The 17376-nt window shown below is 33.2% G+C and overlaps 1 protein-coding gene and 1 long non-coding RNA gene across 2 annotated transcripts; both read left to right on the top strand.

Moving 5' to 3' along the window:
* The first annotated feature begins 1009 nt into the window (after positions 1 to 1009).
* Positions 1010 to 12475, top strand: LOC111049981 (probable RNA polymerase II nuclear localization protein SLC7A6OS). Its single transcript, XM_039426335.1, has 5 exons — positions 1010 to 1208; positions 6025 to 6165; positions 7141 to 7287; positions 10017 to 10108; positions 12271 to 12475. Exons 1-5 carry the CDS (start codon positions 1068 to 1070, stop codon positions 12416 to 12418), a joined length of 669 nt encoding a protein of 222 aa, XP_039282269.1. The 5' UTR covers positions 1010 to 1067; the 3' UTR covers positions 12419 to 12475.
* Positions 12476 to 13871: 1396 nt separating this feature from the next.
* LOC120350937 lies at positions 13872 to 16543 on the top strand. The gene is made up of 2 exons (XR_005571113.1): positions 13872 to 13936; positions 16197 to 16543. It is a non-coding gene; the product is annotated as an uncharacterized LOC120350937 (long non-coding RNA).
* Positions 16544 to 17376: the final 833 nt, after the last annotated feature.

The raw sequence follows: 17376 nt of genomic DNA, 5'->3' as shown, positions 1-17376 counted from the left end.
AATGTTTAGTATTAAATCAGAAACTTGTACATAATTCATACAGTAACAACTAATCCACTCTTTTATCTTTGCTGAGGAGATAAAAAAAAACGAAAGCGCTTTTACCAAACGGCAGTGGAAAAGTAGGTGGGTAAAATGTTCAGTAAAAGACTGAAAGCTATTGAAATTTAAATCTTTATAGATGCAAGATATAAATAGATAATAATAATTAAAACAGACATTATAAATATTTTTTCAATGGTCTAAATATATAATATAATTTGAATAAGTCTATTCCTAATGCAAGAAAAACCAGATTACAGAGCTATTGAATTTATGTATTTGCCAAAAACAAAATACAAAAAAGCTTTACAAAAATCAAAAGCGAAAGGGTGATGTGTGTGGTGACAAAGATAAGAGAATATGAATAATTCACCAGTATTGAAGTACAAACAGAAGAATATTATTTAGCCTTTGAAATATTTTATTATAGTTGTAGTCTTATCAGGTTTTTCGTAGGCTGATTCAGTTTTTGGCGCTCTCTGTAGAGCGCAGTGTGGCCAACATAATAGGAGCTCTGACACATTAATGTTTTTGAGTTTCAAATTTAAACTGATTCCTGCCTTATATGTCTAAATATCATAAGAAAATATTTTAAAGTTCATATAATTATCTCATTCTCTACAATTTTCACCGTTTTTTAAAACTTGAATCATTTCGTTTTCTTAATTAAAACTCTTTCCAAAGCACTATTTCTGAATGTCGCATCAAAGTAAATAAATTAATATTATTCTTATTTGTGTAGCTCTTTTTTGTTTTCTACAATGATGTAAATGTACTTGAAGCAAAGACTTTAAAGAAGTATCTTTAAGGTCTTTGACTTGAAGTATACTGTGATATTCTTCGAACAAAAGATGGATTGTCTGCTCTAAAATCGAGCAATTTTATTTTGTCTATGTTCTCTGTTGTGTCAAGGTATAATGCTCTAAGAAATAGCTTTATTAAACATAGATCAAGAAGGCTTTAAGTGCCCGCTCATTGAAACTAACCTCAAAAAAGTAAAACAGTTGAGTTTATAAACATAAAACATGGCTGTAGTTAGGATAAAGAGACGTTGCAATGAAGAACCTTTAGATATACTGTTACTTACTTGTAAAAAACGTAAAACAGATGTGGAGGAATCTCAAAAGGCCTCTCTTTTTAAAATAGCAGCAACAGTTAATGAGCAGGTACTTTTATTTGGATTTACTTCTTTGTTAACTGGGTAAAGGTTAGATAGCCTTCCTATTTTCTTACAATAATAATCGTACCTTTTCAAAGTTGATTGTTGAAATCCAATTTATTATTTCAGTTTCTGATTCCTCTTTACTTATATTTTTTAAAAAGCTTACTTGCAAGCAAAATTGGTTGTCGTTACTCTTAAGTACCGCTGACCATGCGTCTACTTCTGTCCAGGTTAGTCTGTTTTAGACTACTTGTTTGGCCATCCCGTCGGTTTCAAAAATAGAATAATGTTCCGGTTTCAATTTTCAATTAAATATTTTTACAAACCTTAGAAATGAAAATTATCAACGGTTTCATCTCATAAAAGCTGAAAAAATTGCCTACGGTTTGCTTCAGGCTGGGACCGACCTCATTACTGTCACCTACCTTATACTGGACGTTGATCTCAATCTCCCAATTCTTTTTTATATGAACATGATGTAAAAAACTATTTCTCAGTCTTAATCTCATTTTAAAGTATACTAACTTTGGACACTATACTTATTCTTATACTTTGGGAGACGACCTACAAGTGGGCAAATAAGAAATTAAGATCAAATATAGGTAAGTTATCAGGTTTTATGTAGGCAGTAATTATGAGGGTAAAATGTATAAAAGTTAAATCAATATTATAACACTATCAACAGAATGATGACAGAGCAACATAACCTATAATATAAGTGAATTTATATAAAACAATAATTAGTATAATAAACCATATATGAAATCAATAAAAATTTATAGACTTACATAAGAAAATCTGAATTTCAGCTAAGTACGATTGTTCTAAATAATAGTTTTACAATAGCACTTTATCACAAAAAATAAAGAAAAGCTCCCCGCTCTCCCCCACAACACCTGCCCCATATCATTTTGCTCGTGCTAAATTCTTGTGAAAATTGGATATAAAAGATTGAAACCTATACATTTTAAAGCCGAGTTTTCCTAGGCAGGATCCCGCAACCCTGTTTATACTATTGTACACTAAAATAGCCGGCAATAGCAAGTCAACTCCACCGTTACCGGTACGAAACGAGTCATGAAATCCATCAGATTGGATTTTGTAATCAAGAATAACTACTAGGCCTATTGCTTTTTCAATTGATAAGTTTTTGGTATGGAAATATACCGGTAGTCTTTTAATATTTTATTAAAACAGTGATTTACAATATTATTTTAATCACCCGGCTGGGTTAGTCTTGTAAGGAGTGTTACAAAAATCTGCCTGGTTCGTGGGTTCGAATCATGCCGGTGGCATGAACGTTTTTGATCATCTCATCATTTCACCAACGCTATTTCTATTTCCCACGCACATGCAAAAATCTCCTCAATAAAAAATTACTTATCTCTCAATTTTATTGTGTTGGTATTGGATGATCGTCTAGAATTCCGCGATTAGTTAAAAAATCAGTTAAGATCTTTGCCGGTGGAAGAGTATCTCTCGCTATCTTGCTTTTGCTCTTTGAGTATTTTTTCTTCTTCTTTCAGTGAACAGGATAAAACATCGAAAAATGGCGTCCAAGAAACAGTTTCAAGTTAATCCAGCTTACCATCGCATGAACTACCTCTATCAACTGATGAATGTTTTCTCTAAGAAAAAAGACGAGTCGAGCGGGAAACTGGTTTCAAACTGTGGAAAACTGTTGGTTGGCATAGGGAAGAAAACTCAGTCGCGAATGGAACCGGCAATCAAGAGGACTCTTTGCAAAAGTTGCAATAAATTGCTGATTGCTGGCGAAACAGCCACAGTTCGCGTCAGGAAGAAACCATCGCCTTGTGTTGTGTGGACTTGTCATGAGTGTCGTTCAGTGAGAAGATTCAACCATCGGCCAAACTACACGTTGTGGGCAAATAGACCTGAAGCGGTAGTATCAGTGATGCGCCAAACCCAATCAGAAAATGTGCAAAATGTAGAGGCTGGCAGGAAATCAAACTCTACTGTGACTAGTGAAAACGTGAATAGCAAAAAACTGACTGAAATTAAAGCCGTTGAAACTGAAAGAAAACAGTGAATAATCAAACTTTACTACTCTATACAGAACTTTCAAATACTAACTCATATCATTGAAGTATTTATCGCTTTGAAACTGTTTTCTTTTTAGTTGTATTAATTCAAACTTGAAATAATAATTTAGTGTATTCTAATCGGTTTTTTATCGAATCATTTATTTTCCTGATTGCTTTATCTATTGACAAATAATATTACTCTATTCTAAAATTAATTATTGTCATAAAATCTTTATTTGTCCAAAAAAACATAATTACAATGGCAAAAATGGTTACAAAAGAAAAAAAGTAAAATACAGTATAAAATTAGAAAAATAAAAATACAATTAAATAGGATTATACATAACTAGGCTATATTAGAAACGGGAAGTCCCTGCAAGGTTCGAGGAACCTGAGCGCAGAGGCCTAGTGTTCTATGCTCAAGTACAAGAGAATAATAATGGGATATTATTAAGAAATAGGGAAGAGAAAGAGCAGAGTGAAGGCATACGGGAAAGTAAAGAATAGTTGAAAATTACATAAAAAACATGAGAAGTCTTTATACTAAGTTATGAGGAAATTACATTGTTCGAGATTATTGTGATATGAATTCAGTAGTTTCTATTATAATAATGCTCAATTGAAGGGATGGTGGATTCTCTCTTCTATGTTTCTCATAAAAGACAAACTCATTTGTTGAGTTTTATATGTTTGTAATTTTTAGTTAGATGCAAGTTCTATACCATTCAATTATAGAGGTGAGATTTGTGCCTCTAGTAGACCAAACGTTGGCGTCGCCAGATATTTGGAAATTCAGACCTCCTCATGCAAGCCTCATTACTGAATATATTCAATGTGATTACGCATCATCATTGAGTACCCATAAAGTCAGTCACATAATCTTACATGAATAAGTTGCAATTATTATAAATAAATACATATCAGGGATTTTCGATATTTGGTTGGTTGGAAGCTTTTTCTCAGCCCATTTTATCCTCACTGGCAATATAAAATGTTACAGTGATACGGCTTCATAATACTATTACACAATCTGTTGCTATTACACTGAATAAACAGTTACATTTCTATAAGCACCACCTATAGGGTCATATTGTATGAACCAAAATCCTGCGTCAAGCCAAGCAAAATGTTGAGCTGAATTTTTCAGCACAAATGTTTATACTATTCGAGCTGAAGTTTGCTCTGTCTAATCATTATCCACACAATCGATCTGGGCCCTGTTTCATAAGAAAATACAAGCTAATATTTCAGTAATTTCCTATTCTAATAACCAACTACTAATATTAAGTTATTAGTTTGTATTTTTCATGCAATATGCTCCTGGTATATATATATATAGCTGTATGGACGCATAGTTTTTTATATAAGAAGATAGTCAGACGTTGGTAACCCAAAGAATAGTATACCTATTTACTAGCCTTGGGTCAACCCATACAATTTTGGTGAACAGATAAACTACTGGACTCTTTATTTTTAATAACCACTAAAAATATCCTAAACATCTATAAGTTTTCCAAAATATTGAATGTCTGTGACATCATTTAATGATGTCTTAGTGATGCTCTTAGTGACTTTCTATGCCGCTTCCACACTCTTGCCAAGTGCGTACAAATGACGAGCGTGAGAGTGGATGGCTACTATGCCACCGCTCTCCCCCACTCCGCCCGTGTAGATGTACACAGTGAGCCACTCGGCAAAAGTGTGGCGCTGATATGATAGGTGGCATAAGACATAATTCAAGTATCAAGCGAAGGATAGGAGTCTCTGAAGCTTCTCATAGCTGTGTTTAAAGCTTCTATATTCTGCCTGGTATAACGCCGAAATTTGAAAACGCTTCTTGGTTGTTCAAGAAGTAGCCCTCACCCTCATCATCATCCTTCCAATTACCTACTAAATATTTCCACAAACCAAATACATCACCATCAGAAAAAAATATCAAGTATCCATAATCCGATCGGTCACAGAATTTGGGAAAGGGTCAGTTAAAAATAGTAAACCTACTTGGCGACCTCATACGGTGGTCAATCCAGATTTCACCAGTACAATTGCTTCAATACCCTCGATATTCCATTCGCCGTTTTCTCACTTAACGATTGTCGACCTACACTCGGAATTTTCCTCCGATTGGCTGAGAATCAGCTGTTGGTGAGAATTAGCCAATCAGAGGACAATCATTATTAAGAGTCTGCCGACAATCGGTAAGTGTGAAAACGGTCATTGGGTGGTGTGATTCAGCTTTAATTCTTGGTCACGATTCTTTACAGTACTATTCATTTTAATTATGCCATTCTTCTAAATTGGACAGCCTATCAAACACAGAAATGTAAAAAAACTAAGATTTATGCTTGAAATAATTATTGAATCTATAGTCATTTAGAACCCAACAAGCCTTTTCGAGACTCAGTGTATTCTTTGTGAATAAAATGAAAATTTATTGTTTATGTGACTTTATTTTTCATTTGAATGATTTAATTACTATCTTAGATGGAGGCTTTTGGAACAATTGGAACCTAGAACTTGCTCAATTTGATTCTATGATTCTCACAAAACTATGTATGACCTTGGGCCCAAATAGTATTAGTCAGAGTAAGTAAAACAATAATTTATACTGCATTTATGAATTAATAAAATATATTAATTATGATAATTCCAACAATTAAATGAGTTTTTTTGAATATCGGTAAGTAAAAATGATTCTATTCTATAGTTTCAATAGCCTTCTTTCAATTTCTAGGATGATGATAATACTTTAAATAGCCTACTTTTAAATTCTAGGACGATAAGGCGCTTCATTTCGCACATCAATTCAAGAAGGACGCTGAGCAAAAAATCAAAAAAGGAAATGACAAATTCAAAAAAGTGGTTGATAAACTACGCAAAGAACATAAAGTGAATTCAGAAAACAGCAGGCTAAAGGTGAGTTCAAGTGATAGTTTGATGATTTTTTGCTTGAATACCTAAAGTTTTGTTCTTTTCATTATTCAGATTTTTTGAACATTGTTCATCTTCAGATCAATAAGTTTTTGAGAGAAATTATAATTAATGCATTACGGTTTCTAGGCATCATAATAATTGAATACTCATCCTAAGTGACATCTTATTATGTATTATCATCCATTAATCTATTCATCCATTCTTCATTGTTTCACGTGTTTCGTGTGGAAAATGTTAATTATTACCAAAATATTATAAATGACTATTTTTTAAGTGAGACTTCAATAGTATTTAAAAACCTTGCTTTGATTTCTACAACCATGAAGTTAAGAAACCATTTTCTTAATGGTTTAAGAGTTTAAGTTTGTTTAACAAACAATAGAAAACTTGTTGTTCCTATTTTCTGTGCTTCAACCAAGTAAGGATTTAGCAGTGTATTCCTGAAGAGGGGACACATTTTCTGGAGCTAATTTTCAATTATAATTAACTTGTGAACTATTAAGGATTATAAACTTGAGAGGAGAGTCCGGTCTCACAAGGTGTCAAATTATCAAGCAATAACGGAAAAACTTCAAGATTTAAATAAATTTTGTACTAAGTTGTGACACGTTCAAATATTGATTTCTTGTGTTTGCAATTAAAAGACCAAAGTGCTCAATTTAACATGACAATTGCTTGATGAAAAATATTGAGGGACTTGGACACATTTTATTTTTTTGAAAAAATCTCCACTGAAACTTAATGCTATACATATCCTAATATGTATTATCATCCATTAATCTATTCATCCATTCTTCATTGTTCCCATTTATATTAGGTTGACGTTTCATACATCACTAGAGCTTTGCTCTACCAAGTGATTTCATGTGAAAATTGTGTAATAAATAATTGGACTTTGTTCCATATCCAAATATCACGACAATTATTGTGTTTCACGTCTATTGTGTTTGATTACAGGTTGTCAATTGCTATAGGGCTCTGAATGAGGCAGAACTGTTGCCAACCGATGATGGAAAGGAGAAGATTGATCCCGATCCTGGAGGTCTGACTGTGCTCGACGTTGAAACGTGTCAAGAGAGTCAAGAAAAGGCTACTGAAGCTTCGGTAAGACCTAATACAGTTCTCATAACTCTTTCTTTCTCTCTTTGGTTAACAGCCATTGGGATGGTTGGCAGCAACTCTCCATACCTCTCTGTCATCTGCCATCCTTTTGAGGTCTTTGCAGTTGGCACATCTCAGATCCTTCTTCAGTTGTTCGGTGTACTCCAGTCTTGGCCTTCCTCGCGCATTCCTTCCCTCAGTTATACCGGGTGTTTCAAAAAGAATGACCCAATTTTAAACAGTTTGATTTATTTTGAAAAATGGTGCACACAAACTAATTTTACATCAAATTACTCACAGAAGTATCAAGTTTATGATGATGTTTTATAAGTGTCCCATGTGCCCTCCTTTTGAGGCTCGGACGACATCTAGTCGGTAGCCAAATTCATCCTAAGGTGCGTACAGATATACGCGCCGCGAACATGAGCAATTCACTTTTAATCAGCTGACTATATCTGTATTTTTACAGAAACAGTATAAGATATAGATATAAAAAGCTTGGCATCAGCTGATTTAAAGTAATTGCTCATTTTCGCGGCGCGTAAATCTGTACGCACCTCTAGACAGTTCGCAAGATATCTCCTCGGACTGTAGCTACTGCATCTGTGGTTATCCTGGTTGTTAGCTCCTCAATATCAAGTGCTAAGGGAGGAACATAAAGATAAAATGTTCATCAAATGTGAAAAGACATCTTGCGAACAGTCGATGTCTTCTCGGACTGTAGCTACTGCATCATCTTGCGAACAGTCTGGTATGAATTTGGCTACCGTCTAGGTGTAGTCCGAGCCTCAAAAGGAGGGCATATAGAACACTTATAATACATCATCATAAACTTGATACTTCTGTGAGTAATTTGATGTAAAATTAGTTTGTGTGCACCATTTTTTAAAATAAATGAAACTGTTTGAAATTGGGCCATTCTTTTTGAAATACCCGGTACTTTTTGTTAGTTCCTCATGTCGAAGAATATGACCATCTTATTCTTTTTCAGAATAAGAGTAGACAAACTCTCTCTCCAACTCTCCTCAGCATTTTTCTGTAGCACCATGTCTCAAAAGCAGAAATTCTTCTATCTTCTTTCACACCCATCTTCCAAGCTTCGCATAACTCATACCATACATTTTGTTACTGTAGATCGAATATTGGATTAATTTACTTGTAAATTCCTCTCCAGTTTATAACTAGTAGTTCTGTGAACAGTAGACCTCACGCAGTATTCTCATCCACAAGTACCTGATTGAAACTATAAACCTTATGGAAATACAGCAATGTATTTGCTTCTCCACACATCTGTATAATCACTTGTCAGCTGATTTATGATGAATAATTCTATGGCCTGATTTTTACTCTAATATTGGGGTATGAAGGAGGCTCCTTTTTCCTTTTATATTATCCTTGAAATGCAAAATTTCCAAAAAACCTTGTATTTACGTCGACGCGCAATTAAAAAAGGAACATACCTGTCAAATTTCATGAAAATCTATTACCGCGTTTCGCCGTAAATGCGCAACATATAAACATTTAAACATTAAGAGAAATGCCAAACCGTCGACTTGAATCTTAGACCTCACTTCGCTCGGTCAACAAAAAATAAGTCACACTTTCGGCCTTTCCAATATCCATATCTGTAAATGGTAGGCACATCAGTGAATCAGCTACGTCTAAATTTCTGGGAGTTACTATTGATAAACATTTCTCTTGGATTGAAGTGTGCTAGTAGTGTGTTTTCACTGAAAATATTGAAGTCACTATTAAATAAAGAATAGTTAGTTACTGTTTATTATGGCAATGGCAGCTTGGGGTTATCATCCCATTCCAATGAGGTGTTCAAGATACAAAAGCATGCTATCCGAATCATAGAAGGCCTTCCAGTTTATCATACATGTAGAGGGACTTTTAGCAGACTTGGCATTATGACATTTTATGGTCATCTCATTTATCGGGCTGTTATATATATAAGAAGGAATAGTGATCGTTTTGCAACTGTAGGAGCTTGTCACCATTATTCTACAAGACATGGTACCAATTTGCTACTTCCTCAACATCGTCTTGACTTGTCTGAAGGGGATATAATAATGTCACTGGTATTAAAATTCATAATAAATTGCCAGATTGTTAGAAGTCGATAGATAAAATGATGCTCTGTTGAAAAAAAACTTGAAAAGTTTGTTGTAGAAAGAGAGTTTTACTCATTGAGTGAGTTTTTGTCTGTCTGACCTTTTTTATGTTAATAAAATTCTACAAATCATTGTAACCTATATATATATATATATATATATATATATATATATATATATATATATATATATATTTATGACGACTGTGATATACATGCATTTCTTGTTATTGTATTTATACAGAATTTAAAGAATTTGATTTGAATTTGTGTTTTGCGCAAAATATGTAGGCTATCTATACAATTCATTTCTTTATGTGCAGATTTCATTGGTATATTTTTTAAAATAAATAAAATCAATAGTAAGGAATGTTAGTACATTTTTTTACATAACTGATTGGAAAAGTATGCTTTTGAATAAATTTAGTTTGATCAAATTGACCAGTTATGGTTGACTATGAAGAAATTTGTAATTATCATTCCTTGTAAAACAATTTGAAAAGTTCTTTATTTTTTCTGTTTATATTTTTTATTCTCTGTGGTTATTGCTAGGTGGAATCCACCCCATAGAATAATTGAATCAATGTTGAAGTCTTATAACTTGGGTTTTTTGTAGGCGTCGGTTGCTGAGGGAACTTACGTGTATGACATTTACTACACAGCCGATGGGTCCGATCTCAGTGATGTGCAGATTGATCATGAATTGAGGTTGGTGGAAATTTTTTAATTTTTCCCAAAAATATATAATATTAATTTACTAGACGATTATAAAAACCAGAAGACTATCATCGAAAAATATTTGTTATGTTTGAAGAATAGAGTATTAGAAAGGAAACTACTGGACTTCAAGATGAAAACTTCAAGGAAATTATGAAAATATATGACTATCTAGCTGGGCCAATGGCAGGCGTTCATGCCCTTGACCAATAGCAGTACTTGCCTACTAGTATAAATTCTGCTGCTCTTGTATTTAGGTTTAGTTTATCAGAGATTGACAATGGTGCAACAACCGAAACCGGTCTTTCTAACTTTCAATAAAATCTGGGTTTTTGACAATTTCTTATTATTTTTATTTTATATGAATAACTACCACTTCTCAACTACACAAAAAGGAAAAATATATAACTTTTTAGTACCTACAGTACCTTGAAAGATTCTATTATAAATCCTTAGTAAAAGTAGGCATCTAAAATGTGATAGTTCATGAACTATTTTAAAGTTAATGTTTCATAATTTTGAATTGTTGTTTCTATTTTTTACGGTGGATGATTTATTAGATTAAGGTCTATTTGTTATTTAAAAGAATGAGTTATGATTGTGTTGAGTATGTTGAAATTGGCTGAGGTGTTAGAACGTTAAAAAACGTACTGCTGGCTAAGTGAGCTTAGTCAGATTGGATACCTGATGTAGACTAATAAAATTCATAATTTCGAATCTTGCCAAACACATTAAGTGAGTTCCATGTTATAATGGCAGTGGAGAAAGATAGGAGAACAGGAGAAATTTAATTGAAATGATATATTTTGTTAATTACTCATCTTTCTACATTGTCAAAAAACGATCTGGCAACATTGCGGAGCTAGAAAAGGATAGCGCTATCTGATTTGTCGAATGATAGACAAGGATAGCAACAACAATGTTGATCAAATACTGCAATTATATCGTATTTCTAGGTGTAGAATCAGTTATAATTGTTTATCTATGTACAATTGTGACGCTCAAGTAGGTGGGAATCATCCAGAAAAAACGTCAATTTGACAAATTTTCGTATTTTACCATGGAATAATGGAAGCATTATTGTAATTCTTTCTTCCGTGTATTTTATATACTGATATTTTTTTACTCAAAAATCTTTTATCTATACAGCGATAAAATTATTCAATTTTCTACCTTCTTCTATCAGAAATTTTGGTAGAGAGTTAGTGGGGAGGATATTTTTAATATTCTTTCCGAAGAATGGACATTGATATGTCCAAAGCTCCGCCAATTTATGTAGATGCATAACAATATAATTATTATCTATAGTTATTATATTAAAAATTGCTTTTTCATATCATATACAGTTCAATAATTATTTTCTTAGTCTATATTATGTAAATTCATCTATAATTTTGCTGTATTGTAAGCTATTGTATATAAGTGTATAAGCCAGTATATATTGTAATCTACATAAATAAAGTACTCAATCAATCAATCAAAAAACCTGGATATTATAAAATTTGAAAATAAATTAAAATCCTACAGATGGAAATTTACTGAGATGTTGCAATTATTCAAATGCTGATGAATTGATAATTATTATTAAACGAAATTCAAATTAAATGCTGTAATTTACCCCGAAGACTTCTGCTACTGCAAATATTGACAACAGGGTAAACAGCTAGATGGAAATTCAAAACCCAATTGGGTTCGATTCCCGGGCTGACAAATAATTTTTGAATAGTGGCGCTCATTGAATTTCCATCTAGCTGTTTACCCTGTTGTCAATACTTGCAGTGACAGAAGTCTTCGGGGTGAATTACATTTAATTTGGATTTTCGTTTTATAATGATTATTATAAATTAAAAGCAATTTTATCAAAGAATTGTATTTATACAATAGATGAATTTTTCGAAATAAATCTAGAAGTGGAATAGCCTTATTCTTGATTGTTACATTGGGATCAGAGAACAATTTCTGGGTGTAGAATCAGTTATAATTGTTTATCTATGTACAATTGTGACTCATAGTACCTAAAAGTTCAATAAATTCTTCTGTTATGTGTCTACTTTTGTTACCATTTGACGTTGTAATGCATTTTGATGTTTTCTTTTGCTACTACAGTAAAACATTTATTTATTTTGAAATACTGATGATTAGTTTTGTTTCAGTGTTTATCCTATGGACTCAGATTTGAGTTCGTACCTGTGTGCTGATATAGACGTCAGTGACAGCGAGGCTCCCGATGATGAGGACGATTCTAATGACGAAAATAATTGGAGGAATGACTATCCTGATGAGGAGGACTTTTCCAGGTAATAAATTATCTTTTTAGCTGATGCTAAGATTACTATCAGTAATTATTCTCACGCTATTCATTTGTAGGCACTTGGCAAGAGTGTGGAAGCGGCATAAGAAGTCACTAAGAGCAATTTATTAAATGATGTCTCAGACATTCAATATTGTCGGAAAACTTGTTTGGATATTTTTTGTGATTATTAAAAATAATGAAGTACCCAGTAGTTTATCTGTTCACCGACATTGTATGGGTTGACCCAAGGCTAATAAATAGGTATACTATTCTTTGGATTACCAACGTCTGACTATCTTTTTATATACAAAAACTATGCATCCATACAGCTGTATGGACCGTCCTAGTAGCTATAGCTATATTTACCAGGGGCATATTGCATGAAAAATACAAACTAATAACTTAATATTAGTAGTTGGTTATTAGAATAGGAAATTACTAAAATATTAGCTTGTATTTTCTTATGCAACAGGGCCCAGATCGATTGTGTGGATAATGGTGATAAAAATAAAAAGCAATGTGAAGAGAAAACACAAAAAAGACTATCAAATCAATTTAAAACTTCAATTAAAAAAAAAAAAAAAAAAGTCCAGAGTCTTTAACAACTCTAATCAATCAATATTCAATTTTTCTCATAAACGAAGAAATAGATAACAGTTGAGTTTTTCCTTATTTATTTCGTTCCTCACTACCGTTTACATAACAGTGCAACCATTTATAAGTCAATAGTTGTGATTGAATTGATAAAGCACTTACACTGATTCTCCTGAGAAGACCCTGTCACCTTCTCTCCAGAGCACTCGTCCATCCATTGTCCACACATTCTTCCAGCCCACCCTCTCAGCCACCTCCCTGCAGAACTCGTACCTTTGACGCGTGAGGTCTTCCTTAATAGTGACAGGAGTTCCTCTCAGCTTCTGTCTCTTTGAGATCACGCAACGCCTTGTCTGGTAGCTCACAAACTTTACAAGTATCGCTCGAGGCATCCTTGCCGGCTGCTGACTGGATGGAGGCCGCTCGCGACCAACCCGGTGACAACGGTCTATGAGATTCGGGTTGAAGTCCCGAATGCCAAGTCGATCCCTGAACAGTGAGGACACCACCTCCAGAACATCTTCATTCGCCGACTCGGTCACCCCAAATATACGGAGGTTGTTTCGGCGCTGGTATTGGGCTAGACCATCGATGCGAGTTTCCAACTTCCTTTCCTTTTTCTCGTTGGAAGCCTTCATTGCAGTTAATTCGTTTTCAACTGCAAGCAGCCTAGCCTCTAATTTTTGTTCGACTTTAGCAGAGACAATGTCAGTGATGCTATCCGTGAGTCGGTCGGCCAGAGTTGATACCAAGCTGTTGAAAAATTCGCCCTTGTTCAAAACTTCAGAGAGAGTCTTTTCAATAAGGCTGCGTATATCGTTTACCCCCTCTCCATCGGTGGACGAGGGGCGGCGGCTACCAGTCGATGACTTAGCCTGCGCAGAACAAGGCTCCTTATCTGCCTTTGTCAAATTTTAACTCTCTGAAAATTGGTAAGTTAATAATTTACTTCTTCAATTTATGGTATAGGTGGAACAGTCACGAGAAGATGTTTAGTCTTTACAAGGCCATTGCAATTCTAAAACTTTACTCGTGATTGAACTATCTGTCATACTTATTTGAAAGTCAATCAATAGATAATATTCAGTTATTTGGATTGTCACCTTAGAAATGATGATGATTTCAAATGAGTGTTTTACTATTTACTGAGTATAACTTTTAGGAAATACTGATAAAATATTCTTTGATTAATTCCTCATTGATAAAACTGATTTTGTCAGTTTTCTCAACCTAAAATTATAACATGTTGTAGAATACTGCAGTGAAAGCAATTTAAAAATCAATTATTAGTCTTCTAAGGCTAGGCACACACCAGTTAGTCAAGACAATACTAGTCACGTTTAGTCACAATACTTCACATAGTTGCTTATGACGCAACTCACACTTATTACCTAGTCATTGCAATTAGACATGTCTTCATAAGCAACTATGTGAAGTATTGTGACTAAACGTGTCTGATCATGTCTTGTCTTGACTAACTGGTGTGCGCCTAGCCTAAAACTTCTATAAAACTCATATCGCTATGGATAAAAAACCAGTATCGATTACATTGCTCAGAGAGAATAGAATAGGAGCCTGTAATTTTCCCAATAATCATCAATCGAAGCTCTTAATAAAATTCAGAAAAGAAGCTGTAAATTGTAGGTAATTATTTTCAAATAATGACAGTCATATAGTTGTTTCACTTACCTTTCTGGTCGTTCTGTTGTTGGACAAGTTTAGCCGATGGAAAATTATATTTTTTACTTCTTCCGATCCTCTAAACGATGATCATGACTTTTAATCCACCGTTACAGTCTTAAATGATTGGAATCCAAATCACAGCTATGACAAAAGGAACAGAAAATGGTTATACATTAATCATGATTTTTTACTTACTTACTTTTTACTTCGGGATTAAATTAATTTACCGTGATTATGTACATGGAACTATACTAAACATAACATTTATAGGGCCGGTTTCCAGGACACTTATTAAATCTATCAGACCATTGAACCTACAGAGTGAGTCATATGTATGGGAACCCTTAATTAATTGGAGACTGTTGTAGATATAATACTGTAACTTTCAGGATAAGTTATTGGTCGAATACTATAACTCTTGACGTACAACTGAATTTCAACCCCTCACAAGGGGGTGACTTAGGGATTGTAACTCGAATATTTTAAATGTAAACACCCATTGCATGGTGCATCATTTTAAAGGCCATTTTGAAACGAGAAAGATAACATCAATTAAAATGCTCTATGATACTTGTTTCCAAAATGGCGGCTGATTGATGAAGTTTTTGTTTTTAAGGAAATGAGGGGTTGTAACTCAGATACCGTATTTTAAATGTTAACACCCATTGTGTGGTACATCATTTTCAAGGCCTTTCTAGAACAAGAAAGATGATACAAAAAAAATTTTCTATGATACTTTCATCCAAAATGGCGGCTGATTGAAGTTTCAGTTTTTAAAGAAATTATTGATAAAGTTTAATCAGCCGCCATTTTGGGTAAAAGTATCTTAGAAAATTTTTATTGATGTCATGTTTCTCGTTTTGAAAAGGCCTTTAAAATGATGTACCACACAATGGGTGTTTACGTTCAAAATATTTGAGTTACAACCCCTCATATCTTTAAAGACTAAAACTTCAATCAGACGCCACTTTGGATACAAGTATCATAGAACATTTTTATTGATGTCAAAAAATATGTTTTTTTTTTTTGTTTTAAAAACGCATTTAAAATGATGTACCACACAATGGGTGTTTACATTTAAAATACTCGAGTTACAACCCCTAAGTCACTACCTCATGAGGGGTTGAAATTCAGTTGTACGTCAAAAGGTAGAGTATTCGACAATAACTTATCCTGAAAGTTACAGTATTATATCTACAACTGTCTTCAACTTATTGAAGGGTTCCCATACATATGAATCACTCTGCATATAGACCATTATAATATATCTATAGGGATGGGTATCGATGCATTGATGTTTGGTATTGATGTTTAATTTTAATGTTCGATGTTTTTCACTTATCGATGGTTTTATCTAAACCTAACCTATTATAGATTAAATGGTCCATATAATATATCGAACCTATAGGTTTAATAAGTATCTTAGAAGCCGGATTATAGTGCTATATACTTCGGTTCTCTGTTTAAACGAAATGTTGATAAATAATCGTGAATATCTTAATCCTTTAGATGGCAGTGACGATGAAGATGACGAATATCTCGACTATCAAGACGATTATGACGATTCGCCGAACGAATTGTCCAGTGAGGAAAATCTGTACAGTGGCAACCTGAGTCCCAGTGACGTCTGCAATTTCGGCGAGTCCTATGCCAAGTACAAGGCCAAAGTCAAAAGTGAATATGACTCTTCATGCAGTGTTGAAGATGATCAGTCACAAGATTAGAACATTTAAATAAATTGTATTTTATAAGAGAATGAATGAGGTTATTTATATTGTCTTTGTTCAAGATGATTATTATAGAATTATCAACAATGTATTGACAATATTATGGTAAATAAATCAACAGAAGATGAATGGTAAATTATTTTTCTCTTCATGGATTCTGTATAGTGAGGTCCACGTTATAATGGCAGTGTTTGATTAGCAATGGTATTGCTATCCTTGTCTATCATTCAACAAAGCGAATAGCGCTCTCTCTCTAGCTTTGCTCTGTTGCCAGATCGGCTTTTAACAATGTAGAATTAATACTTATTTCACAAAATATTTCATCTCAATTATGAAAAATCATTATGAAATTATTGAAAAATATAACTTCTTGTTAAATAAAATATAATTGATTATTTTAGCGAAGCTGAACAATTAATATTACATTATTTATAAAATAGAATTATAGTACCCTTTAATATTAATAAAATAATAAAACAAGAATTCAAATTGTTACGTAACTAATTGTTACGTATTAGTATAAGTTGTATAAGTACCCTTTAAAATGAATAAAACAAGAATACAAATACGTAAAAATTAGTTACGTTACAATTTTATTCTTGTTTTATTATTTTATTAATTTTAAAGGGTACTATAATTCTATTCTATAAATACAAGAAAATAGCCTTGAATTCATACATTTTAAATAATATTACATTAATCAGCTACCGTCAAGAAGGCATTGACAAGACAGTAAGGATCGGCAACGTTGTTCTCCTATCTTTCTCCAATGTCATTATAACATGGACCTCACTATAGCATTAAACATCTAATAGTCATAATCTACAGCTATATTTCATTTGTTTCAATCACATCATCAAAAATCTAGGCCTATTAAATGTTTTTTTACAACAGCTAATTTAATGACTTGTGCATACCACTGCGATTCGCATTACGGCGACGGGATAGGGAGAATTTTTAAG

The sequence above is a fragment of the Nilaparvata lugens genome, chromosome 4 (assembly GCF_014356525.2).
Source record: "Nilaparvata lugens isolate BPH chromosome 4, ASM1435652v1, whole genome shotgun sequence".
Classification (NCBI taxonomy): Eukaryota; Metazoa; Arthropoda; class Insecta; order Hemiptera; family Delphacidae; genus Nilaparvata; species Nilaparvata lugens.
The sequence above is the reverse complement of the archived record's forward strand: the minus strand, read 5'-3'. Positions and strand labels throughout refer to the sequence as shown.

Coding starts and splice junctions, on each gene's coding strand:
- LOC111049981 (XM_039426335.1), top strand. CDS start 1,068: ATGGCTGTAGTTAGGATAAAGAGACGTTGCAATGAAGAACCTTTAGAT. Junction 1,209..6,024: donor CAGCAACAGTTAATGAGCAG/GTACTTTTATTT, acceptor TTTAAATTCTAG/GACGATAAGGCGCTTCATTT. Junction 7,288..10,016: donor AAAAGGCTACTGAAGCTTCG/GTAAGACCTAAT, acceptor GGTTTTTTGTAG/GCGTCGGTTGCTGAGGGAAC.